Source organism: Lactuca saligna, chromosome 8 (assembly GCF_052625555.1).
Source record: "Lactuca saligna cultivar CGN05327 chromosome 8, ASM5262555v1, whole genome shotgun sequence".
In the NCBI taxonomy this organism is placed as follows: Eukaryota; Viridiplantae; Streptophyta; class Magnoliopsida; order Asterales; family Asteraceae; genus Lactuca; species Lactuca saligna.
The window spans coordinates 114900001-114925000 of NC_136424.1; the positions used below are offsets into that span (position 1 = coordinate 114900001).

A 25000-nucleotide genomic window follows, 5' to 3' on the forward strand; every position below is an offset into this window, starting at 1 on the left:
CAAAAGTAATAAAGACTAAATATATAGTTTATTAGGTGTTCAAAAACCTAAAATTTTAAATTTTAAATATCCAAATTTTGGTTTTAAGTTTTCAGAATTTAAATGTTCGGATATTCGAAAATTTTGATACGGTTTCGGATATTTAAATCCTATATCCAAAATGCAAAACTATATAATTAGAACAGTTAGCATAAAGAGGGTGAAACTACCGAATAAAAAATATATACGAGCCTCATGTTGGTCGTTTTCCTTGTTAAAAATTGATATTTATTAAAAATGGTTGGTATCTTGGATATCCAAAATATATGAAAAATTAAAGAATCACTATCTGTATCTAAACCGGAAAACACATATATCCAAATTTTGGATATTTGAAATTTTGGGTATCCAATTTTTCAAATAATTTGGATACGGATTTTTGGATTCTCGGATATAGATATCTATGAGCACCATAAGGTTACCCTAAACTACAAGGGAATGCGTTAATTAACTTAGCTTCAAAAACGTTTAAAAAAGATTATCAAAGTTTTGTATGTTTAAAAACGTCATCTAAATATAAGCTTTGTATAAAAAAACACCAACCAAATTTACATTTTGTTCAAATCTAACCGGTTGGTAACCGGTATTTGTAGGTCACAACAAAAAAATGACCTGATCATATTAATAAATGATAATATAAATAATATGTCATTTTTTGCTTTTACATGGATTGAGTGAAATAGAAATTGATTTTCACAACCTTCTTTCTCAAAATCGTTTAACGGGAGGGAGGAACCCTCTCTACGGTTCGTTCGTATATTCCATTGATCAACTTCTTGATTTCTTCCCCAATCCAAATCTCATCAAATGAGATGAATTGACCCAATTACTTTTATGGGTTCTTCTTATCGGATTTTGAATCGTAAAACCCATAAGTTAATCGGGATTTCGCTCACTCGATTAGTATATTTCCAATCGTTAACAGTATGGGTGTTCAAGAAAATGGGAGTGGTGGTGATAATGGTATGTCCGGTGTTCCTCTTAGAGCGAAGAACAAATATAGAAGAATGGATTCAGAGCTTAATGATTACAATGATGATGATTTGAATATTGTACCGTACAAACAAACACAATAGGAAAAGAGCAAAAGTACAAGAAAATATGTATTCGCCTGTGTTGTATATGTATTTGCATCGCTTATCAATGTCCTCCTTGGTTATGGTACTCGATCATTTTCTTATCTATTTATTGGTAACTCAAACCTTCAAATCCAGCTTTAGAAGTTTGTAGCTGACATGCAAATATACAACTGTTTCAGCTGATGTTACAACCATTTTTTCTTGACTGGATTTAAGGTTTGACTTCCTTCATCGCCTCATGTAGTTGGTCTTTCGTTTGAATCCATCCCAAAACAAACCAAAATTTCGAATCATATTCATGTTCGAAACAACAAAGATTCATGTGATTCATGTGTTTTGGTTGTCAGCCGTTTCCAAGTTACATGACATAAATGCTATAATGCAATATGGAAATTTGATTAAAGAACTACTGAATTTTCAGATGTGGGTGTTATAAGTAGATCAATTATATTTATCCAAGAGGATCTAAAAAACATCGAGTCTAGGCTACGCTCGTGCCTCCGGTGCACTTGGTCGGAAATGGACAATGGGGATAGTTGCAAATATATTTTAGGTCGGGTAATGGGTCAAACTGGGTTTGTGAGGAAATGAAAGAAAACAAATGCCATATCACCCGCTTCTATCCTATGTGTTTGGTTGTTATGCCAACTAAGTAATTTTTAATCCAAATCATATTTTCACCCATGAGAACTGGTTACCATTAGATTGGATTTGAACAAAAGTTATATTTGGTTGGTGCTTTTTTATATGTCTTGAGTTAGATGGTCTTTTTTAAATAGATAAAACTTTAATGATGTTTTTTGAATATTTTTGAAATATTCTTGCCTTATAAGTCATTTTCCATTACTTCTTAGTTTCTTTGTAGGGTGTACATAACAAAAATACATGGTATGGAATAAAATTTAAATCCTTGCTCATATCTAATAGTTACTTATTTCAAAAAGTTTGAATTTTTCTGTAGATTTTTTTTATTATAATATTCGATTTTATTAATTCCCTAATTATTTGTTTCTGTTAGATAATTCTATTAAAACCATGGTAGTTTCACTCCTTGGCAAATACCAAAAGTGGAGGTTTGTGGTTGTTATAACGAGCCATAAATGGATATACAAGGGGTGTTTTATAGTATTAGATAGAAAATGAAGGGATAACGTGCAATAATAGCAACTTGGATAATGCGTATTGTCTCTTTTTGGCGGTGAACAGCACGACAAGACGAAGGAAGGTTTCGGTTATTGTCTACAGGTTTGTTGGCATCTCTCGAATGCGGATAAAACCTTTCTAACTTTTATAAAATAAATTGACAGGAAGTAATTGGTAGTGTTTTCTTAAATGTAATCAAGTTTTTGGGCTTGAAAGTTTATTTTTAAATTAAATGCTAAAAATTTGTTGGTTCAAGAGACTTTTTCATTTTATCAAATGCTAAAGGTTAAAAGTTTCTAAACGTTATTTTATCAAACGTTAAAAGTTAAAAATTTCGTGCAAAACATTACATAAATCTTATCAAATATTTTTTTTTGAAACATCTTTTTCCGTGATGAAAGTGGAAAATTAGTTTTATATTATATGAACGACATTAGGGTTTTTTTTTTTTTTTTTTTTTTTTTTGAAAATCTACGCAACCACTTTTGTATGCGCTGCGCAGACAACGTGCATACATATGCCTTCACAGAGTGTTTGTTTTTTGGAAGTGCGCAGATCAAAAAACGTTTGTGTGAGGTCTTCCTGGCCCAAGTATGAGACACTGTCTTCAAAAGTCTTCACACCTCATTTTAACCTAAACAAAAAAAACATGGACCACAGTGTTGTTTTTTTCTTTTTTTGCTGAAAATGATTTTTTTATGTTTATAACATGAAATTAAGTTTGAAAAATCAATTTATTTCAACAACCGCAGACGTTAAAAACAAACAGTATTTTTATTGCAGACTGCAGACATTTGGTCCACTTCTTCTGCCACAGAGTCTTACAGATGTGATCCGCGGACTGCAGATATTTTAACTTAAAAAAAACAAACAACACCTAAATTGTGTAAACGATATTTTATTGTTTTTGTTTATGTAATAAGATAGTGTTCATTTTACTAAAGGACATTTAATCATATATTTTGGGTATCAAAAAATTTAAAGATACAAAAATGAAAATTGAAAAAATATTTATTATTAATTTTCGTCATTTTTACTTCCTAAAAGATAATAAATAAAAAATAAAAAATTACAATTCTAATATCCAAAAATATAATATGTAATATTTTATCAAAATATTATAATATGCCAAATTTTAAAATCTTAATGACGTTTTAATAAAATATTAAAAACAGTGGCGAAAATAATTGATAAAAATGGAAAATAAAATAATTTTTTTATTTTTATTTTTTAGAAATAAAAATGACTTAATAAACTTATATATATATATATATATATATATATATATATATATATATATATATATATATATATATATATATATATATATATATATATATATATATGGATAATATCACTGTAGCACATGGAACTTTTTACATTTGGCTAACTTGGTCCTTAAAGTTTTTTTTGGTACATTAGACTAGTAAACTCGTAATTGACCTTTTAATTACACCATTTTATCAACTTTTAGAAGGTTTCCCGGTTATACGATGCCATTTTGTCAATTAATATATTTGTCTAATCAGATGCCACGTGAGATATGCCACGTCAATTAATGATGTACGAAGCTTAAATCCTTTCGTCTTCAGCTATCGAACTTGACTCGTCTTCGTCTTCATTATTCAACTGTAAAAGAAACTGATTTAGGGTTTGTGAAGCATTCCTGTGATCGAGCTGAAAGAAACAAAGAAGTCGCAGCAATGACACAATCGGAACCTAATGGACTGTTTGCGATGGTGGAACTCAACTACCAAGGGGTATTTAATCGAAATCCTTTCTCTTACACTGGTGGTGTTAAAACCATCTTCAATGATGTTGACTTTTCTTCTATGACTTATTCTGAGTTTGTGACCTTATGCGAACGTTTCATGCATGAAGAGTGTAAAAAGTTTTACTACTGTGAACCAGACATGTCCCTGATGGAAGGGCTTAATCCCATTTCAGATGATGTGGAATATTCTGCTTTTATTTTTGATGCTTGCGGAACAGATGATGTAATTTCGGTTTATGTGGATCATATTAGGGTTGGTGTTGATGGGTGGCATGATGATGATGAACATGAGTCTTGTACTGATGGCGAAAATGAAGACAACATAGATGAACTTAGAAATGTTACCTTTGAATTTAATGAGGATGTAGTGCATATGAATAGGACATCAAATGATCTTTTCTTGAGTAAGCTATGTGTTGATGATGAGGATGCAAACAACATTGTAGATGATGATAATGGGAGAGAAGTTGAAGTTAACATACAAACTCATTCCATATTAAATGAGCTATTACACTGGAAAAAACAAAAACCAATTCTAGGGATGAGATTTAAGGGTCCAGGGCAAGTAAAATCAATGTTGTGTAACTATGCTGTGGCTAATGGATATCAATTGTGTTTTGAAAAAATGATAGGAGAAGACTTTTGGTGAGGTATAGCAAGGGTGCTTGCACATTTAGATTATGGGCTTCCTGGATGAGTGATGAAGAGAGTTTCCAAATCAAGTCACTAAAAGCTGATCATAATTGTGCTAGGAACTTCAAGTTTGGATCATTGGTCACATATGCATGGATTAGGAGTCACTATACCAAAGAGATTGTAGAAAGTCAGAAAATAAGTGTAAGGAAGCTTAGGTTAAAGGTAATGGCCAAGTTTGGTATCCAAGTTAGTATGGGGCAATGTAGAAGAGCAAAGAAGTATGCACTGAAACTTGTTGAAGGTAACCTTGTTGAACATTATGGTAGGCTATGGTCATATGGACATGAGATTTTAAGGACAAATCTTGGGTCAACTGTGAAACTAGATATGGAGGATGGTCCAGATGGAAAGAAATATTTTAGCAAGTTCTATTGTTGTTTTCAAGGAGTTATACAAGGTTGGATTGATGGTTGTAGAAGGGTAATTGGTCTTGATGGATGTTTTCTTAAAGGTGTTTGTAAGGGAGAATTGCTTTGTGCTATTGGGAGGGATGCAAATGACAAGATATATCCTATTGCTTGGGCAGTGGTTAATGTGGAGAACAAGCAGAATTGGAAGTGGTTTCTAGAGCTTCTTATTGATGATCTACACTTGAATTTAGGCAATGGTTTCAGTTTAATGTCAGACCAACATAAGGTTAGTATTTTACATAGTAATGCATTTATGTTAATTTTACACTATCTAAATTAAACCTTTTTACTACTACAGGGTTTGATAGAGGCTGTTAAAGAGTTGCTGCCATATGTAGAGCACATGCAGTGTGCTAGATATATTTGCCAGAATTTACAGAAGATTTACTGGTGGACAAAATCTTTACAACCACATTTAGGACAAAATCTCCCACTTGGATAAAGATCCTAAAACATGGTCAAGAGCTTTCTTTACAACCACATTTAGGAAGGCATACAATTACAGAATTGCTCCCATAAATAGCAGTGACATGTGGCCAGAGACAAACTATACTCCACCATTGCCTCCTATTAATAGAAGGATGCATGGTAGGCCAACTACTAAGAGGAAGAAATCGACTACAGAGAATACAGGAACACATAGGGTTTCTAAGGCTGGAAAGAAAATTAGATGTAGTATTTGCAAGGAGATAGGTCACAAGAAGGCCACTTGTCCACATAGAAGGCCCCAAAAGTTAAATGTGAAGAAACAGAAGAAACAAAGAGTATGTGTGAAGCAAAATGCAGGGTAGGTAAAACAATTTAAAATATAAGATTAATTACATATAATTTGTTACTAACATACTTATATCATGCCATGTAGGGTAGTACAAGTGAACCACAACAACATGAAGAGGTTGAAATGACTCCAATTGAGATGGATACTACTCAAAATGATATGCAAGTTGCTCCTATTGATGTTGAATCTAGTAGTGCAGGGGATTTTAGTCATTATATGCAATTTACTCAACCTAGATGTTATGAAGGTGATGAGGGTGTTATGGGTGAGGAAGCTGATGTGGTTGAGGAAGCTGTTGTGGTTGAGCAAGTTGTTCAAGATGAGGAGGCTGAGGAGGTTGATCTTGTTATCCAAGTTGATAATGTAAATGTTCAGGAGGTTGATAAGGTTAATCCTAATGCCCAAGTTGATAATGGTAATGTTCAGGAGGTTAGTGTTAGGCCAATTTAAGAGATTTTGAAGAGGATAAGGAGAAGAAAGTCAGAGAGAATATTGAAGCTGAAATTAGGCAAAACAATTGGTGGTGTTGATGATCCAGGAAATTCGAAGGGAAAAGCTCTTGTAATTGATTAGTGTTTATTGTAATTTGTGTTTAAAGTTTATGTAATGGGATGATGGTAAATTGGATTTAAAGTTTATGTAATAGGATGATGGTAATTTATATTTAGAGTTTACGTAATAAGATGTTGGTAATTTATATTTAAGTATGTATGACATTAAAGGGTATTTTAGTCATTTAAGTATGTATGAAAGAAAAAGGGTATTTTGGTCATTTAATTACGTATGAAAGAAAAAGGTTATTTTGGTCATTTAAGTATATATGAAAGAAAAATGGTATTTTTGTCATTTAAGTATGTATGAAAGAAAAAGGGTATTTTGGTCATTTAAGTATTTATGAAAGAAAAAGGGTATGTTGGTCATTTATTTATTTATGACAGATAAGGGTATGTAGGTTATTCATTTATGTATGCAAGAAAAGGGTAATTTGGTCATTTAAGTACGTATGACAGAAAAGGGTATTTTGGTAATTTAAGTATGTATGACAGAAAAGGGTATGTTGGTCATTTATTTATGTATGACCGAAAAGGGTATGTTGGTCATTTATTTATGTATGACATGAAGTATGAAAGTATGTTACCATTTTAAGTAAAATCATGACATTTGGCTTTGAATATTTATGCATGGAAAAAATTGGAATAATGTGCATGCATGGGGATGTTTTATATGGTCCCGGATATGGTTTTTTTAATGGCTTCACAAGTCCCATTTTTTCATTATTAAAACACTACAAATGGTCCCCATACACATAGTGTACTTCCACATGGACCACTCCCTAATTTGTTCCCAAATTTAAAACATGCACAACAACCAATCTAATTAAATATATTTGTTGGGAATATAGACCATGCATATGTTTGATAAACATCATCTGATTATACAAAATACCCTACAATTGGGACTTTGAATATTTTTTTACATTACTTATCATATGCCCTTTCATTAGGGACTTACCACCTTACAACATCAACACATTAAGGTTGATAACCCCAACTTATAACTAAAACCAGCTTCAATACATATAAAATGCCCATAATTACTGACTTTCTAGTCTGCCTTTACAAAAAATCCAAGGGATCCCAAAAAAACAAAAGCTTACACTAATCAACCAAACTAACTACATTGACCCCCTAACTTCAAAACACATAGGGCCAAGCAAGCAAACAACAGGGCAACTATCAAAATGGTACCTGCCTATTGCCTTCCTTGCATCATGAACTTCTTTCTCACTCTTTGCCACCTTATATTGCTCCTGTGACAGCAGAAACTCTACTTCAGCAATCCTTCTCCTCAATTTGTTCATCTCAGACAGTTCATCTTTGGCATCCAGTTTCTGCTTCAGAGAGTATAACAGGTTTTTGTAGTACCCGTCTACCTGTTCTTCATCTTTCCATTCAAAGAAGCTACATTTCCTCAACCTAGTCTATAAAAAACCAATTAAATTAGGGTTTGACTGACAATCACAAATCAACTACCTTTAATGTACCAGCGAAATGAGTTTTATTCACAGTGATCTAATGGGTTTTGGTCATAAGACATCCTATGTGCTCATACAAACCCTAATGCTTGGATCTAGGTTTCTCTATTGTACATCTTTGAATCCAAGACTATAAACCCTAATTCTAGCATATGGAAATCGACATTAACATATAATTAGGTCTTAAGAACATACCTTGATTGTTATATAGCAATAACAATCACAAATCTCCTTGTATTGACTTTGGAATGCTTAGAGTCACAAGTGTCACTCCTCTAATCGCTTACAAACACCATAAGCAAATGGAGAAGGTATAAAGAGAGAGGTGAGAGGTTAGAATTCGTATCTAGGACCTCTTGGGAAGGGATACCCGAATTCATGACCCTAGGGGTGTTTATATAGGTGTAGAGATAGGGTTTCAGTCATTATCCTTATCTAGTTGATTATCCATTAAGCAACCAATAAGATAATCCTTGAATCCTTATCATACTCGAATTCTAAGGCTTTCCAACCTTAAATTCGTCCACCATATAAATAAGATAATCCTTACCTTATTTTGTAACTATCACATAATTACAAATCAGCCCCTCTAGTTTAATTAATTACATTTGATCACAAAACTAATTCTTAATTAATTATTGACCAATATTAATTAAACAAATATGATTTCTCCTTTAATATATTATTCTTATAACATATTAATAAATCATATTATCCTTTCTCTCTTTATTCATTTCTCCAATCAATTTGCTTTGGTGAAGGCAACTCAAAAGGACCATGCACCATCGGGTCAAGTACATACCAAAATAGTTATGGACTTAGACACTAATCCAACATGATCGTCAAGAAGCAAATAAAATTAGAGTTTTTAACAGATGAAACAAAATACAAATACACCATTATCGTCTTTATAGAAAGAAACAACACATCAAACCATAAAATACTAACTTATCAAAATCAAGAGAATCGGGACCTACCATACTGTTTTGACAATTCCATAATCGCCTCCCATGGTTTTTTTATCTTCCAACAGGTTCGTTCTTTAGCTTGAACGCCACAATGACAAACCTTTACCCTTTCTTGCGACTGAACATGAGTGACTTGTAGCTGATTCATTGACGTAGATGAGCTCGAAGACATTCTTCTTTAGGTTGGAAATAGTTGGGGAGGGAGAAGTCTTTGACTTTTCAGAGAAGGGTAAGTAAAGATTTAAAGGAGGTCCGAATGAGGGTTTGAATTAATAAGCCTATATCGACAACTGGACTACTTCGACACATAAGCTTCCCACGTAAGCTTATTGGACACATCAACATGCCACATAAGCATTGTAACCAGGAAACCTTCTAAAATGGTGTCATTAAAAGGTCAATTACGAGTTTACTGGTCTAATGTATCAAAAAAAACTTTAAGGACCAAATTAGCCAAATGTAAAAAGTTCCATGTGCTGCAGTGACATTATCCATTTTTAGGACCATGTACAACTCTGATATGTGGTATCCATGTTGGTGTTTTCACAAATGTTATTACCAAATACAATACATTGTAATTCTTAAGTGGCATAATGTAAATGCTCTCAATTTAATATATATATATATATATATATATATATATATATATATATATATATATATATATATATATATATATATATATATAATATGTATCTCTCATGCATATAAATTATCAAATCATGTGATATACATATTAAGTGGCATAATGTATGAGCCTCTAAGACAATGCTCTCAATTTAATATATATATATATATATATATATATATATATATATATATATATATATATATATATATATATATATATATATATGGTTAGGTTCATGTGAGACGGTCTAATTTTGTGAGACCGTGAGATGCATTTTTTTATTTTATTTTAGTTAATTCAAGTTCCGAAAATAATATTTAAAAAAAGAATTTTTGGATTTTTCCATTTATTTTGCATTTTAAAATTATTTCTTAGAATATGTCAATGTAATATTCTATTAGAATATTTCACGTATTTTTCAAAAAAAAAAAATGGAATTTATTTTTATTATTTTTTTTAGTTAATTCAAGTTCCGAAAATAATATTTAAAAAAAGAATTTTTAGATTTTTCCATTTGTTATGTATTTTAAAATTATTGTTTAGAATATGTCAGTGTAATATTCTATTAGAATATTTCACTTATTTTTCAAAGAAAACGGAATTTTTATTTATTTATTTTTATTTTTTTAGTTAATTTAAGTTCCGAAAATAATATTAATTTTTTTTATTTTTCCATTTATTTTGCATTTTAAAATTATTTTCAGATTTGGACTCACGGTTTTACAAAATTAGAATGCTCTCAATTGAACCTGAACATATATATATATATATATATATATATATATATATATATATATATATATATATATATATATATATATATATATATATATATATATATATATATATGGGTAAAGTGAATATACCTAACAACCTTATATAAGCTTAGGTACCTAACCTCATCAAACTACATCATTTTGCATTAAATTTTTATTGCAATCATCCAAGGTTCTTAAACTTCATCCTTAAACTTGATTTACTTCAAAAAAAATTTGGAAATTCATGATTATATTTCTCCTATATCCTTTCGTTTGTAGCGGTAGGATATGAAGTCCATCAGGTGGTATTCGATAGAAAGACGTGATGTAAAAGAAAGATATTGGTGAAAGTACAAAGATTTTGGAAATAATCAAGTTATGGGGTTGAAGTTTAAGAACCTTAGGCAATTACAATGTAAATATGATACAAACCGATGTAATATTATAGAGTTAGGTACCTAAGCTTATATAAAATTGTTAGGTATATTCACTTTACCATATATATATATATATATATATATATATATATATATATATATATATATATATATATATATATATATATATATATATATATATATATATATATATATATATCTTTTGCATATAAATTATCAAATCATGTGATATACATATTAATAAAAAAGGTACATAAATCAATTAAAAAGGTATGATATACTTTAAAAATAAATAAATAAATAAATAAAAATAAAAATAAAAAACAGCAAAAACCCCGTCCATTAACATTCTTTATTCATAAATTTTTTGAAGACCCGTCTTTGTTTTTTTTCACATAATTTAAAATTTGTAATAATACCCAATTGATGATAACGCCATATCCAAACAACGATTCAAGATTTCATTATTTTATTCTTAAAGTCTTCTCTTTTATCTTCAAGATCACCTTTTATAAAAGCAAATAATTCACAAATCAACCACCTTTCTCATTTTTTTAAAATTTTATATAGACTCTAGTTGTGTCGACATTTAGGAATTATCCAATTTTACACTCAATCATCTTTCCTTTCTTAACCGCAATTCCTTTCACAGAAATCCCAATTTGTATCATACGTTTAAACTCCGATTTCCAGAACACCCATCTCAAATTCTAACCTAAAATCGTCTCCAAGTCCAAGAAAATGGTGGTAACGGTGGCGGAGGAGAGGACTTCGAAGAGGTACACCGGCGGGTTTGTGGATGAAATGAGGTCTGTAGCGATGAAATTGCATACTAAAGATCAAGCGAAAGATGGAGAAAAAGAAACGCAAGGAAAACCATGGCGTAAATGGGAGCCCACCATTGATGGGTATTTGAAGTTCTTGGTGGATAGTAAACTGGTTTACGATACTCTTGACACGATTCTTGATAAAGCCGATTTTCCTGAATGTAAGTTTTTCAATCGAATAACTTTATCTTCCTTATTAATCAACATATCCTTGATGCCTTTTTTGCGATTCAGATGCTGAATTTAGGAACACTGGACTCGAAAGGGCGGGAAATTTGGCGATCGATTTGGAATGGTTTAAAGAACAAGGTCATATTGTTCCTGAACCTTTATCACCTGGGATCAATTACTCGATTTATATCGAAGAATTATCAAAGAAAGATCCACAAGCGTTCATCTGCCATTTTTATAACACCTACTTCGCACACACTGCCGGTGGTCGGATGATCGGAAGAAAGGTTTGATCATGGACGACTGTTATTCAGGTTTAAAAATTAAAATCAAGAATTTAATTCCATATTTATTCTTTTTTTTCTTTTCGAAATTTATTGTAGGTTGCTGCAAAGATCTTGAATGGGAAAGAACTGGAGTTCTATAAATGGGATGGTGATCTTCCCCAATTATTGCAGAACGTTAGGGAGAAATTAAATAGAGTTGCAGAGGTAATTTTTCCAAAATCAAACTCAATGATTTTCAAATTCGAGTTTTATACAAAGCATACACGTGTTTTTAATTAAAGGATGTAACGAAATTTATGTTGATTGTTTCAATTTGGAAACAATGGATGATAAATTTACCTAGTTTGACCTTCAAAGTCAAAGGGTGTTCTTAATACGATCTAATGCATTTTCTCATGGTTTAATCAGAATTGGACAAGAGAGGAGAAGAATCATTGTCTTGAAGAAACTGAGAAATCATTCGAATTCAATGGCGATATTCTGCATTTGATCATGGCATGATCATGAAAGAAGCTTGAAAATTTGTTGCTTTTAATGATCTTTGATTCTCATGTAAAAAGTGTACTTTCCAAATGTTTTGTTGTATATAATCTTTTTCTTGTATCAACGCTTCTAATAACTCAAATAACCAAAAAAATGTACGCCTTCAATTTGTAAATTTATAATAACCTTTTATGTGTAAGTGGTTTCTTGGATTGAACGTGTTAATTTCAAGAAACGAATGGCACTCATATGGAACAAAATTATATTGATATACATGATTTAAGATCATTAAAACAACTAAAAAAAATCCGTTTCTTGAATTTCTATTTCTATAAACATAATAAAGTGGTAGTTTGTTTATTCATCAAAGGAGCTCATGAACCCACCTCTAAAACCGGCTCCATTACAACCACCACAAAGAATCTCCTTTTTACCCCTGCATAAATGTAATTTTGAAAAAAAAAATTAGAAAAAAAAAATCAATTTTCTTGAAACAAATCACATGGTCTACAAGAATATAACCAAATACCTGCAAAGCCAACATAAACCACCAGCTTTGAATTGTCCATTGAAGTGATCTTTAGTGTTGACTCCTTTTCCTTCACATTGTGTACATTGTATTGCGCCTAAATTTGTAAATTGAGGGTTTAAATTACGAAAAAAAAAATAACCCAAAAAGGTAAAATAAAAAACTTACCATTTCCAAAAATGGAAAAAAGAACATTTTGTGAAAAACTTACCATTTCCATCGCAATCACCACAAACTATGCTATTCACCTTGGTGGTGCTTTTTGTGTCATCGGTAGCCTATAAAATGAAACAGAAAATCTAAAGATTAAGATAAAGTTTCAAACTTTTATAATAAAACGAAAAGGGAATATCGTTTTTTGTTGATTATAATTTATAAAACTAAACAAGACCACATTATTAATCGATCAAGAGAATGATGTAAAAACGATGAAACCTTTTGGTAACTCCTTGTATTGCATGCGTTTAAGTTCCAAGAAATCTTGAAAAGATTAATTAACAATTTATGGTACCAGATTCTTGTTAAAATGTTGAATTTTTGTATAATTTTAACATTTCCCCATTGTTATTTCATGAATTAAATTAAATTGGGAAGGATAAATGGGTGACGACATTGAATGATTTGTTTGAAAAGGGAATAGGAATAGGAATAGAAATAGAAGCATGATTATCGTACAAAAAGAAGAATAAGAATATTAAAAATTGAGCATAACATGATTTGATTCAAAAGAAGCCTCACCTTAGCTTCCAAACTATGAAATCTTCTAAATTTCAGATTTTGATTAGTCACCCAAATCACCTTTGGAAAATTAGGGTTCCCACCAATTAATCCTAAAAAAGTTTATCAATATCATCACTCGTTAGTGCCCACACGCCATATTTGAATAGATGTTTGAACGAATTACACACACAAAATACACTGAAACACACACACACACACATGATGTTAAAAAGAAGGAGAAATCGAAGAATACCTGGTTTGTTTCGTGGCTTGAAGGAAGAAAGAGGAGTAAAACACAAAGAATTAGTCATTTTTAAGAGAATTTTGGGTTTAATTACATAGAAATTTCAAGATTTTGAAGGGAGTGAAGAAAGATTGATACTTTGGCCTGCAACTGAAACCACTGTGCTTGTAAATACGTGGGTTTTAGAGAACCTTCTTTCTCCTACAAGATAAGCTGCTCCCCTTTAAGAGGATATTTTAGTTGTTTACCGAAATTGTCCCTTAAAAAGTCTATAATTTGTCTTGTGGAGCCAAAGTGATGGAGGTTGCTCATGTCATTTCACGTATAAAACCCTACCCGGGGAAACCTAATACAACATCCACCCATTCTTTCTTGTGGAAATATGATTATTAAAATTTAGAAATTGAATATTTCGGTTAATATAATGGTGTGGTAATTCGGTTGTTTTATGCGGTTTGATTTTATTCGGTTGCTTGAGTTTGGTACGGTTTTAACCATATGGATTTCATCATTTTTTTTAGGGTTTTAAGAGTTTAACTAGTGATGAGGCTCATGATTCTTATGGGTTAAGAGGGTTATTGTTTTTAAGGTGCATTCGAGTTGTTTTTTTAAGGTGCATAGTTCAATAAAACAATCAAATTATAATATTATACCTTCAAATCAGACATTGCACTTTAAAAATAAAACTATCTAAATATGATATGACTATAACTTGATAGACTTTTCAACCAAAAAAAAAAAAAAAAAGAAAAACACAACTACCATCATCTCATCATAATCGTATCCTTGCACTCATTGTTTTAAAAACAGGTTTTTTAGTTGAACCGGTATGGTGACCAATTTCCGGTTTAACCGTCGGGGAACTGGTTTCTATATATATATATATATATATATATATATATATATATATATATATATATATATATATATATATATATATATATATATATATATTTCTATTTTCCTACGCATGCATACGTATATAAATTATAAATTTGATGTTTACAAGTTCAAACACTAAAAATACACATAAAAATAAGTTGTAGATGAATCCAAATACATTAAAATAACACATAACCATAAGTTTTAGTATTTTACATCAATCTATATACGTCAAAACGAAAATAAAATATAATATCCAAACGAAATATAGTTTTAGATGAGTACAAACACATCAAAAAACTTTATAACATTTACCATGTGTTTGTATTTAGAGAAAACTAAATAGATTTGATAAAAAGCACCAAAGTTTATTATGTAAATGATTATTTTTCATGTGTTTTTATTCGGTTTAACCGGTTCAACCGGTTTATTTTGACCAGTTCAACTGAGTTTTTCTAAAAATCAGCCAGTTCAATCCGGTTCAGAAATCAATGTAAAACCGGTGATAGTTTAACCGCTCTCTCTCCGAATTCCCGATCCAACAAGTTCAACCGGCCAGTTCAAACCGATTTTTAAAACATTGTTTGCACTGCAAACATGGGATGGAGTTGTTTCTATATTTGGAGGAGCCTGCTGCAGCACGAACTTTCCATTTGAGGATGACAACATGTTTTGCTTAACTTCAATAGGGAGTCTAAAAGTTTTGCAGCATCCACATGTGTTAGTAAGACACCGAAAGATAGAAAATAATTTTCACTGTTATAATCAGGAAGAGTTTTATAAATTATAGTGCCTAAATATGAATAATGTTGAAACTAAAATGATATAATAGAAAGAACAAAAAATTTGATGTTACTAATAAAAAAATTGAAAGTACGTGGGTATTTTTTTTTTCATATAGACCATTTTAGTGTTAAATGCCAAAAAAGGTGACAGGCTTTCAACTATTTAAGTAATGTACTTTCATTTTTTTCCTATTATAACATAGTATTTTGAAAAGACTGCCCATTTATTTCAATTATATTAAAAATACAAAACAATTTTTACGTATATAATTGAAATAGAAGTATAATGCAATAATTGGGTAGTGTACAAAACACATTTCCATAATAAGAAAAACTAAAACTATGTAGTATAAAGAAATAAAAGTAAGACATTATAATAAATAAGTAAATGAAAGCAATTGATTTTTAAATTTAAGATTATTTAAAGACAAGAGTACTCACAAATTAGAGTGTTGAGCTTTAAGGTCCCGAAACATATGTCATAAAGGGATTCATTCTCAAGAACTATACGTTCATCATCATTTCCAACCAGTTGATGCCCAGAGAGTGTAGCATTGTACAACTCAACAACGATATCTGAGACTTTTGATGATGGAAACGCAAAAAATGTAAACATCACTCTATTTGGGTATTCCTCTCTTATCATTGAAATCAATAGTGTCCTCATTCTAGACCTTGTTCATCCTCTAAATGAATGACAAACATGAAACCTTATCAGATACCAACACAAAGAACCCCATTAATAGAATACATGTCTAAGATCAAGAATCAAATTACTACAACATATGAAATTGAAATGATGATGTCCGTAGATGATTAAGATTGTTTAATTGATGAATTTTATGTATACCCTGTAATAAATCACAATTCTTAGCCTCCTTACGAACAACATCAAGAACAAAATCGATCAACTCGGCTCCTTCAGTGTAATGCCCCTTCCCATTCACTTATGGTCTCTTGAGATTTTAAAATCAACTATCTCTTACTTCCCACCAATTACAAACACACCGAAATATTGATTAGAATTCGTACTAGACGAGAAAATAACAATGATATTCAATTTTTTTTTCTACATTTTATATAAAGACAGAATGAACAATGTACGAAATCATAGTCAGAGATGTAATTAAAATGTATAAAACCATAGTCAAACTTACATAGTTACATTTGGCATATGCCATTAGTTATTTCATTTGTTATAAAAACTAGTTTATAACCTATGAAAATCACGATTACAAAATTAATTAAATTTTCTTAGTGAAAAAAAAATTATTAATTAATTATTTTAAATAAATTATTAATTAAAATATATTTTTTTAGTTATATAAAATTATAATCGTTAATTTAAATAAATATATGAAATATTATATCACCTATAATTTGTAATAATTTTATTTTAATTTTATTCTAATATTATTAATTTAATTTAATTAAAGTGATAAATTTAAAATTTAAAATTTGAAATGGAGAATTAATAGAGTGACAATGGATTAATTAGGAGGTCTAATATGGTGACACATGATAAAAGTTGAATAAAATATATATTAATTAAAAGGCCTAATAAAATGACACATATCAAAAGGATATTAAAATTATTCTTTTATTAGAATAGATATAAATTTTTTTAGGTATCGCCTAAATTGTAGAGGAATAGACGAAAGGGCATACATGTTTGCCTTGCCTCACTCGTTTGCAGTTTTGTGGGCTGTTTTTTAAAAAAACGTTTCCAGTGATAATGCAGGTATTGAAGGAGCGAGATTAACACCTCGTTCCCGAGTGTCATTTAACGAGAGAAGTTGAGAGAAAGGGATTGAATCCGAGAGAAAGAGGAGTACGACCGTGTTCCCAAGTTATTTTATTGGGATGATTTGGGCAGAAAAGAAAGGAAATCAGAGGATAATCTTCCCTCCTAATCTTCCTCCCAAATTGGAGAGATTTGGAGAGAAGAGAATCAAGGATAAAGATTAGAACACACGGTTTTTCAAACCTATCTATATAATCACGTACATACACACAGGGAATAAAAAATCATCTTGCATCTTCTCTTTGGACGTCTGCTGCAGCTTCAATCCTCCTTCAGGTTACACTGTCTTCTCCAATGAATTTTTTGGTTGTTAAATTTTGTTCATCAGGTTACACTTATGTTACAACCTTTTTTTTTTTTTCTGGTTCATATAATATGTTTACTATTCATTATTGTTCTTAAATGTTTCAGATCACATAACCTGTAATAATATGTTCTTATAGTTTGTTTCTTCTCATTTTTTGTTATTAAAGTTGAATTGATTCATTAGGTTATTTGTAATAATATGTTTAGAACACCATTACATGTTTCCTCTTATGATATTATGTTTAGAGCATCAATACAAGTATCCTCAGGTTCAATATATGTTTACAACTTTTTTTTTTTTTTTTTCTGAATTTGTTTCTTCTTCAAGATCCATTGATCTGATCCTCATACACACTCATTCTCACGACCAAGGGATGTATAACATGTCAACAACATTTTGTGATAGTTCCTTTCAATAGCAAATACGTGCATTAACTATTACTCAATGCAATTCTCAAAGTATCTCCTGTTGGACTATTTTGCCCTTGCTTTTATTTTGGATGTATGGCTGTTTTTGCTGCAAAAAAATAAACACAAAATTTTCTATTGATTTTTATAGAATGTTATGAATAGGTGGGTCAATTACACGTTTAAAGATGAAAATAATAAAGCTTTTTGTTGGCCTAAACGATGACATTATTGAAACTATAAACAACTTATCAAAGTTTACATACAAGTATTGCAAAATATTTGATTAAAATAACCAACACTCATATAAACCGGATACAACCCAAATCAAAAATTCATGCCTACCAAAGGAACTATGAGTAAATTTTTATTTACTTTAACTTTTCAAAAAGCTAAGGTGATTCCTCAAATTTTTCAAAGGTGGTTCTTAAGTTTTTTTCTACAATAATTATAAATAATTTTAAAAATTAAGGTGGGTTAGATGACCCACGTAAGCCCTTCTTAAATTTTCCATTGCCTCTTAATAATCCTTCACATTTTTTACGTAAAATAGGTCACATTGATTTCAATGGATATTGACCTTCCTTCACCCGCTCATATTTTGAAATCAAGACAAATGCAAGTTGTTCATCTAATTTGCTTGTTGATTGCTATTCTGGTACAACACAAACTTACCATCAAGAATGGTCCTAATTTACCTACTAGAGAAACTCTTTTAAAACGTCGACGTGTACGGGAAGAGTTGTTACATAACCTTTCAAATGGTGGTCAATGTCGTCAGCTTATCCGTATGAGTGAGCAAGCTTTTAAGAAGCTATGTGTTATCTTACGACGTGATGGTGGTCTTCGACCTACTCAACGAATGTCTGTTGAAGAGCATGTTGAAAGATTTTTGCACATTGTAAGTAATGATTTGAGAAACACATTTGTCTCTTGGATGTATCGGCGCTCGAAATCCACAACGAGTAGGTGTTTCCATAGAGTTTTGCGCTCGGTTATAGCATTAGAAAGTCTTTATATTCAACAACCACAAGGTGATGTTGTCCCCAAAGAAATTCAAGAGAAAAAGAGATTCTTTCCTTACTTCAAGAACTGTGTAGGAGCAATTGATGGTACACATGTTCGTGTCAAAGTACCTAATAGAGATGCCCCTAGATATCGTGGCCGCAAGGTTTACCCAACGATAAATGTGTTAGCTGCTTGTTCATTTGATTTAAAGTTTACGTATGTCTTAACTGGTTGGGAGGGTACTGCATCAGACTCAAGGATACTAAAGAATGCGCTTAATAGAGATGATAAACTAGTAATTCCAAATGGTAATTTCTAGTATCAACTCTTTACTTTTTAGTTTAAATTATTATTAAAAAACTAATTACAATTTAATTATAGGTCGCTATTATTTAGTAGACGCAGGTTTGCCTCACTCAACTATATTAATGGCGCCATATAGAGGTGTTAGGTATCATCTCAAAGAATATTCCACTCGGGCACCACAAAATGCTAGAGAGTTGTTCAATCTTCGTCACGCTTCATTACGTAATGCTATAGAAAGGGCATTTGGTGTTCTAAAAAGAAGGTTCCCTATCATTAGAAGTACACAAGAACCTTTTTATTCTTGTGAAACACAATCAGATATTTTTTTGGCGTGTTGTATTTTGCATAACTTTTTGATAGTTGAAGATCGTGACAAAGATCTTGAAGATGAGGTATTACAGGAAGTGTTAAGTGCACCAACAGAGGAAGTCAGACATAATTCAAGTGGTGCGCGTGAGGGTAACAGCATGGCAAAGCAATTTAGGAACTCAATTGCAAATCAAATGTGGACTAATTACTTATTGAATCCAAACAATGAAATAAATATGTCAACATAGTTTAAGAGTATTTCGTTATATTACTTCATTTGCAATTTGAATTTTTATTGAACATTGTTTTGTGAATTCATTTGTGTTATTTTAAATTTTTATTTATGTTATTTTTGATAAATTGTACACTTTATGACTATGTTCTTTTTATAATAATGTATGTTTTTTTATGTTATGTAGAACCCGATAATGAACAAGCAAGAACCTATTGTAAATACTGGTAAGAAATCACTCTTGAACTGGACAGAACATATGGATGCTGCATTTGTTGATGCAATGGTACAACAACAAGAAAAAGGAAATAGGCCTTATGGAAATTTTACATCACAAGCATATGCGAATATGGTTGAGGAGATCAATACGAAACTTACAATGAATTTAACTAAAAGTCATTTAAAAAATCGTTTGAAAACTTTGAAATCTACTTTTTCACAATGGTATGACATGTTCAATGGGATTTCCTTGAGTGGGTTCGGTTGGAATGCTGATACCCAACTAATTGAAGTAGATGAGGAGGTTTGGGATAACTTAATTAAGGTTAGTTTTCATTTAAGGTTGTATTTATTTTATTTTTATATTATGTTATTATTAATAATTTTAATGTATTTTGGGGTTTTTAAACAGTCGAAGCCTGATGCAATTGCACTGAAGACAAAAAAGGTGGCCCACTTTGAACAAATGTTGGTATTATTTGCAAGAGATAGAGCTTCAGGAGAAAATGCTGAAACTGCAAAAGAGAGAAATGCTAGGTTTAACAACACTACGAACATCAAAATAGAAAGTATTTCAGAGGTTGATTCTTTATTAGCAAGTAATGATGTTAGACTGGAGAACCAACGTGTAGATGATGATGAAGATGACATTCAAGTGGTGTCTCCTACACCTGAACAAAATTCAAGTGCGAAAAAATGTAAAACTAAAAAAAGAAAACTCGTAGATGAAGTAGAACAGGAAGTTGAACCTCAGCCTCAACCTGAACCTGAAACATTCGAAACAAAGATTATGAATGCTGTTAGTGATGTGGCTAATGCAATGAGGGAAGGTAACAAAATTTTTGAAAGAGCTTACCATCATGAGTTAACAGGTGATGAAATTTATCAAGAATTGCAGCCGATGGGATTGGAAGCCCATGAAATACCATGTGCTCTCATGTATTTGGCTCGTAACCAAGCAGATGCGAGGACGTTGTTTACTTGTCCAATGAACATAAGGAAGGATATACTAAAAACAATGATGCGGTGCAGGTAAATGATGAATTGGGAGAATCGGTGTTTATTTCTTGGTTCTTTATTCAACTTTTTTTTGGTTTCACGAATTGAATTATGGTTTTTCGAATCGTAGTTGAATTAAGTTGCATTGTTTTGGATGATTTTTATAGTTTGGTTTCTTTTCAATTAGACAAATGCTATTAAAAGATATCCACAACTTTTTTTATTTTAATATTATTTATGTGTTGCTATTCATTGGTAATTTAATTTAATATTATATGTAAGTTGTATTTGACAAAATAATATGTATGTGTGTAAATGAATGTTTAGACAACAAATATGACGTTAACATGCAAATCAAATTTTTTTTTTCAATTTCAACTATGTATGTAATAATCTTGGTTAAAAATAGGATAAAATTGTAATTTTGTTATTTAGCTTTCTTTTCTTTTCTTTTCCTTCGAACTCGGGAACACACATTTTAAAAAACTTCCCTTCCTTTCCTTCGAACTCGGGAACACGAAAAAGTTAATCATTTCCTTCCCCTCCCTTTCTTTTCTCTCCATATTTTACTTCCTTTTCTTTTCTTTCGTGTAATGAAGCTCAATTAAATTCGGGAGCAAGGCGTAAGCGTGCTTGTGTTTATGAGTTGAAAGAGAATCATATCAGCTCCCAAAAAGCGTTGGAATAATTAAAATACAATGCAAGGGGTATAATAGTCAATTACTAACAAAAAAATACCCCTCTGTTTAACACCAGATCGGATCAGCATTCATACTCTTTCAGAAATTGAATTTGAAACCCCATTCAAGCAAATACTCTCGATCCAGAATTCGCTTCCACCTCTCTCTCAAACCCTAAAGCGGACGCTACCATCTCCGCTACTACCATCCACCGCACCAACGCATCTCTGTTTCCTTCCCTCTCTGTCTCTCTCTCTGCATCAACATCATCATCGAAGGGTCCACCATCTGTCTACATCCACCACAGCCGATTCGCCTCCCTTACACGGTGAGGTTAGATCCACACTATCGTCTGTAAAAAGGTCGGTGAGGTTGGATCTCAGAAAAGTTAACCTTTTGTCTTGGTTTGTACTAAAATCAACACTTACATGGAGAAGACGGGGAAGATATTTATATTGTTGGAGTAGCTATCTGCTCTCATTGGAATCTTCTGGTTAGTTTTCTATCGATCAAACTGATAAATTGTATTTCAACTTCGCTAAATAGATCAGATTGAAAGTATTATTGACAACTAGGTGATTTGATACTGTAATCTCCTGCTTAATGAAACCCCTAAATTCTATAAGATGACTGCTATATACAAATAATAACAGTGGTCTAGCTTCCTATAATTCAATCGGGTGAAGCTTACAAATATTGGGTTTTAAACCTTACACCCTCTACGAATCTCAGTGGTGTTGAAAAAACAATTAAAGAATTGCAATTACACTATCAGAAACAACAGAAGGGTATTTTGGGAACACGATTTTTAAGCTAAGTTGGGGAACACGAGGTAATGAAAAAACAATTAAAGAATTTCGTCGACAGGATAGATATTGAATTGTAACTTGTACTTCATGCATTGAGTGTTGTACGATGCAGGGTAGCATACATCTCTTCAGCTCATGTAAGAGCATCCTTCTCCACTCGCATTCTCAAGATCCAATCTTTCCATCTCCCGTGAATTGAATTCTTGAAATCGATCAACCAAAAACCCTAATTTCCTGAATCAAATTCCCAAACTTCCATGGCAAATGCTTGGAAGAAAGACCGATCCATTAAATTCGCCACCCCAAAAAGCATCTTCCTCCTCTTCTCCACTTCTCTCGTCCTCCTCACCTTCTTCTACCTCTGCACTCACACCACAACCTCATCAAACCCAAACCCTAATTTCAAAACCCTAATAAATCTCCCCAACTCACTAATCCAACCATTCGATTGCTACAAATCACCTCAATCACATCCAGTCATCGCAAACCTAGTCGAAGGCGTTAAATATCCATTTCTCTACTCTCTATCTGATTTTGGAACATTACCTGATAAACCCCACAAGAACATCGTCCGGATCTTGAAAGGAAAGCTGTTCAGAAGACCCGACATCTCTGCAACTGTTCAGGACTTATTGGAGAAGAAGAAGGCCGAAGGAAAAACCGGGATTTTCATCGATGTTGGAGCAAATGTAGGCATGGCTACCTTCGCTGCTGCAGTTATGGGGTTTAGGGTTTTCGCATTTGAACCCGTTCTCGAAAATCTACAAAGCATTTGTAACGGGATTTATTTCAATCGAGTTGGAGATTTAGTTAACGTTTTTGAAGCTGCTACTTCTGATCAAATCGGAAACATAACATTTCACAAGGTATGTTGACTATTTTCCAATGTTGATCATAATTCTATTAATTCATATCATCTTTTCTCAATTTGGGAATTTTGGATTTGTTGTTAGTTGGTTGGAAGGCTAGACAATAGTGCAGTTTCAGCAACTGGAGCAAAGATGGCTTTCAAATCAAATGAAGAAATTGAAATGAAAGTGAGATCGATTCCTCTTGATAAAGTGATACCAGAGAATGAACATGTGTTGCTTTTGAAAATAGATGTTCAAGGTTGGGAGTATCATGTGTTGAAAGGTGCAAAAAAGTTGCTATCAAGAAAGAAAGGTGAAGCTCCATACTTGATTTATGAGGAAGATGAAAGACTTTTACAAGCTAGCAATAGTAGTTCAAAAGAGATTAGGAAATTTCTAGGTGATCTTGGGTACACTCATTGTGTGCAACAAGGTACTGATGCTCATTGCACTAAATAGAGCTATTATTAGTTATCAAACTTTTTTTCCCTTCAAAGATGATTAGATTGATTGATTATCGGGTGATAGATGAGTGTTGTAATTGATTTTAGAGGAAGTTGATTGTAATTTGGAAGTAATACGATTGTTTACAGATTGCACGAAATGTTTATAGACACTTAAGTTTCAATCTCACTACACTCGAATTCCATCACTGATATAAATTAAACGAAGTTACTGATTTAATACCATTTACATGTAATTTTTTCGATTTAGTATCATATCATTTAATAGCATCTACATGTAATTTTTTCGATTTAGTGTTATAATTCAACGTACTGATTGATTAGTTTAAGTTTAGAAGTTACTTATTTATTGATATTCTTTTTTAATTCCGATCATCATGGTTAATTTATATATGAACTATTGTTTGTCGGTCTACAAACTATTGTTTCCTGTAATTAATTAAAAACTATTTATTTGGAATAAGTTGAATTATAACAAAAAAAATAATTTTTAAGTTTTAAATATATTTTTAAGTTTATTTATATTTTGGATTTAACGTATATTTAATGAACTAATAAGTGTTTTATAATAATCATTTAAAAAATCCATCAATAATAAGGTAATATTTTGCATTTAATAACATACTTTAAAATAATAAATGAATTATATTAAGTTGGAAATTGAAAAGTTATGAAGGTTTTCAAATGCATATGGTGATAGATAAAATGCATCTTTTATAGTATAGTATGATATTATAATACGATGATATGATATGATAATTTTTGTAATATATTATGATATTGACAAAATATCAAACAACAATATTCATAACAATATTCATGGAAATGGTGGAGTTAAGATAAAACAAATTTGTTGTCTTTTAATTTATTTGGATCAAGATTTCATGCTTGGGATTTGAGATAAAATGAATGGTTTTGGTTCAAATATTGGCAATGAAGGTATGAACGTTTTCCTACGATTATAGTTT

At 31.3% G+C, this 25000-nt stretch overlaps 4 protein-coding genes across 8 annotated transcripts; 3 read left to right on the forward strand and 1 right to left on the reverse strand.

The window, feature by feature from the left end:
• Positions 1-11278: 11278 nt before the first annotated feature.
• Positions 11279-12676, forward strand: LOC145011158 (heme oxygenase 1, chloroplastic-like). Its single transcript, XM_078969797.1, has 4 exons — positions 11279-11697; positions 11771-11994; positions 12091-12198; positions 12403-12676. The coding sequence occupies exons 1-4, from the start codon at positions 11451-11453 to the stop codon at positions 12493-12495; spliced, it is 672 nt and encodes a 223-aa protein (XP_078825923.1). The 5' UTR covers positions 11279-11450; the 3' UTR covers positions 12496-12676.
• Positions 12677-12727: 51 nt separating this feature from the next.
• LOC145011159 (protein BUNDLE SHEATH DEFECTIVE 2, chloroplastic-like) lies at positions 12728-14189 on the reverse strand. Its single transcript, XM_078969798.1, has 5 exons — positions 13980-14189; positions 13745-13836; positions 13218-13284; positions 13007-13103; positions 12728-12913 (listed from the first exon to the last, which is right to left on the reverse strand). Exons 1-5 carry the CDS (start codon positions 14035-14037, stop codon positions 12835-12837), a joined length of 393 nt encoding a protein of 130 aa, XP_078825924.1. The 5' UTR covers positions 14038-14189; the 3' UTR covers positions 12728-12834.
• A 6047-nt stretch (positions 14190-20236) lies between these two features.
• LOC145010029 (uncharacterized) lies at positions 20237-21265 on the forward strand. The gene is made up of 2 exons (XM_078968627.1): positions 20237-20554; positions 20642-21265. The coding sequence occupies exons 1-2, from the start codon at positions 20270-20272 to the stop codon at positions 21263-21265; spliced, it is 909 nt and encodes a 302-aa protein (XP_078824753.1). The 5' UTR covers positions 20237-20269.
• Positions 21266-21966: 701 nt separating this feature from the next.
• Positions 21967-24201, forward strand: LOC145011070 (FkbM family methyltransferase). 5 transcript variants are annotated; one of them, XM_078969696.1, is made up of 4 exons: positions 21967-22401; positions 22641-22740; positions 22830-23583; positions 23671-24201. In XM_078969696.1, exons 3-4 carry the CDS (start codon positions 22975-22977, stop codon positions 24025-24027), a joined length of 966 nt encoding a protein of 321 aa, XP_078825822.1. In that variant the 5' UTR covers positions 21967-22401; positions 22641-22740; positions 22830-22974; the 3' UTR covers positions 24028-24201. The 5 variants fall into 5 exon arrangements, with proteins under 5 accessions (XP_078825822.1, XP_078825819.1, XP_078825820.1 ...); XM_078969693.1 differs by having other exon boundaries at positions 21967-22740; XM_078969694.1 differs by having other exon boundaries at positions 22562-23583.
• The last annotated feature ends 799 nt before the right edge of the window (positions 24202-25000 follow it).

Bases quoted from the DNA above. Each gene is read 5' to 3' on its own strand.
- LOC145011159 (XM_078969798.1), bottom strand. From the start codon at position 14,037: ATGACTAATTCTTTGTGTTTTACTCCTCTTTCTTCCTTCAAGCCACGA. The intron at 13,104-13,217 runs GTAAGTTTTTCA...TTACAAATTTAG, and splicing joins TGGTGATTGCGATGGAAATG to GCGCAATACAATGTACACAA. The intron at 12,914-13,006 runs GTATTTGGTTAT...ACATTTATGCAG, and splicing joins GGTTTATGTTGGCTTTGCAG to GGGTAAAAAGGAGATTCTTT.
- LOC145010029 (XM_078968627.1), top strand. From the start codon at position 20,270: ATGGATGCTGCATTTGTTGATGCAATGGTACAACAACAAGAAAAAGGA. The intron at 20,555-20,641 runs GTTAGTTTTCAT...GTTTTTAAACAG, and splicing joins TTTGGGATAACTTAATTAAG to TCGAAGCCTGATGCAATTGC.
- LOC145011070 (XM_078969692.1), top strand. From the start codon at position 22,975: ATGGCAAATGCTTGGAAGAAAGACCGATCCATTAAATTCGCCACCCCA. The intron at 23,584-23,670 runs GTATGTTGACTA...ATTTGTTGTTAG, and splicing joins GAAACATAACATTTCACAAG to TTGGTTGGAAGGCTAGACAA.
- LOC145011158 (XM_078969797.1), top strand. From the start codon at position 11,451: ATGGTGGTAACGGTGGCGGAGGAGAGGACTTCGAAGAGGTACACCGGC. The intron at 11,698-11,770 runs GTAAGTTTTTCA...TTTGCGATTCAG, and splicing joins TAAAGCCGATTTTCCTGAAT to ATGCTGAATTTAGGAACACT. The intron at 11,995-12,090 runs GTTTGATCATGG...AATTTATTGTAG, and splicing joins GTCGGATGATCGGAAGAAAG to GTTGCTGCAAAGATCTTGAA.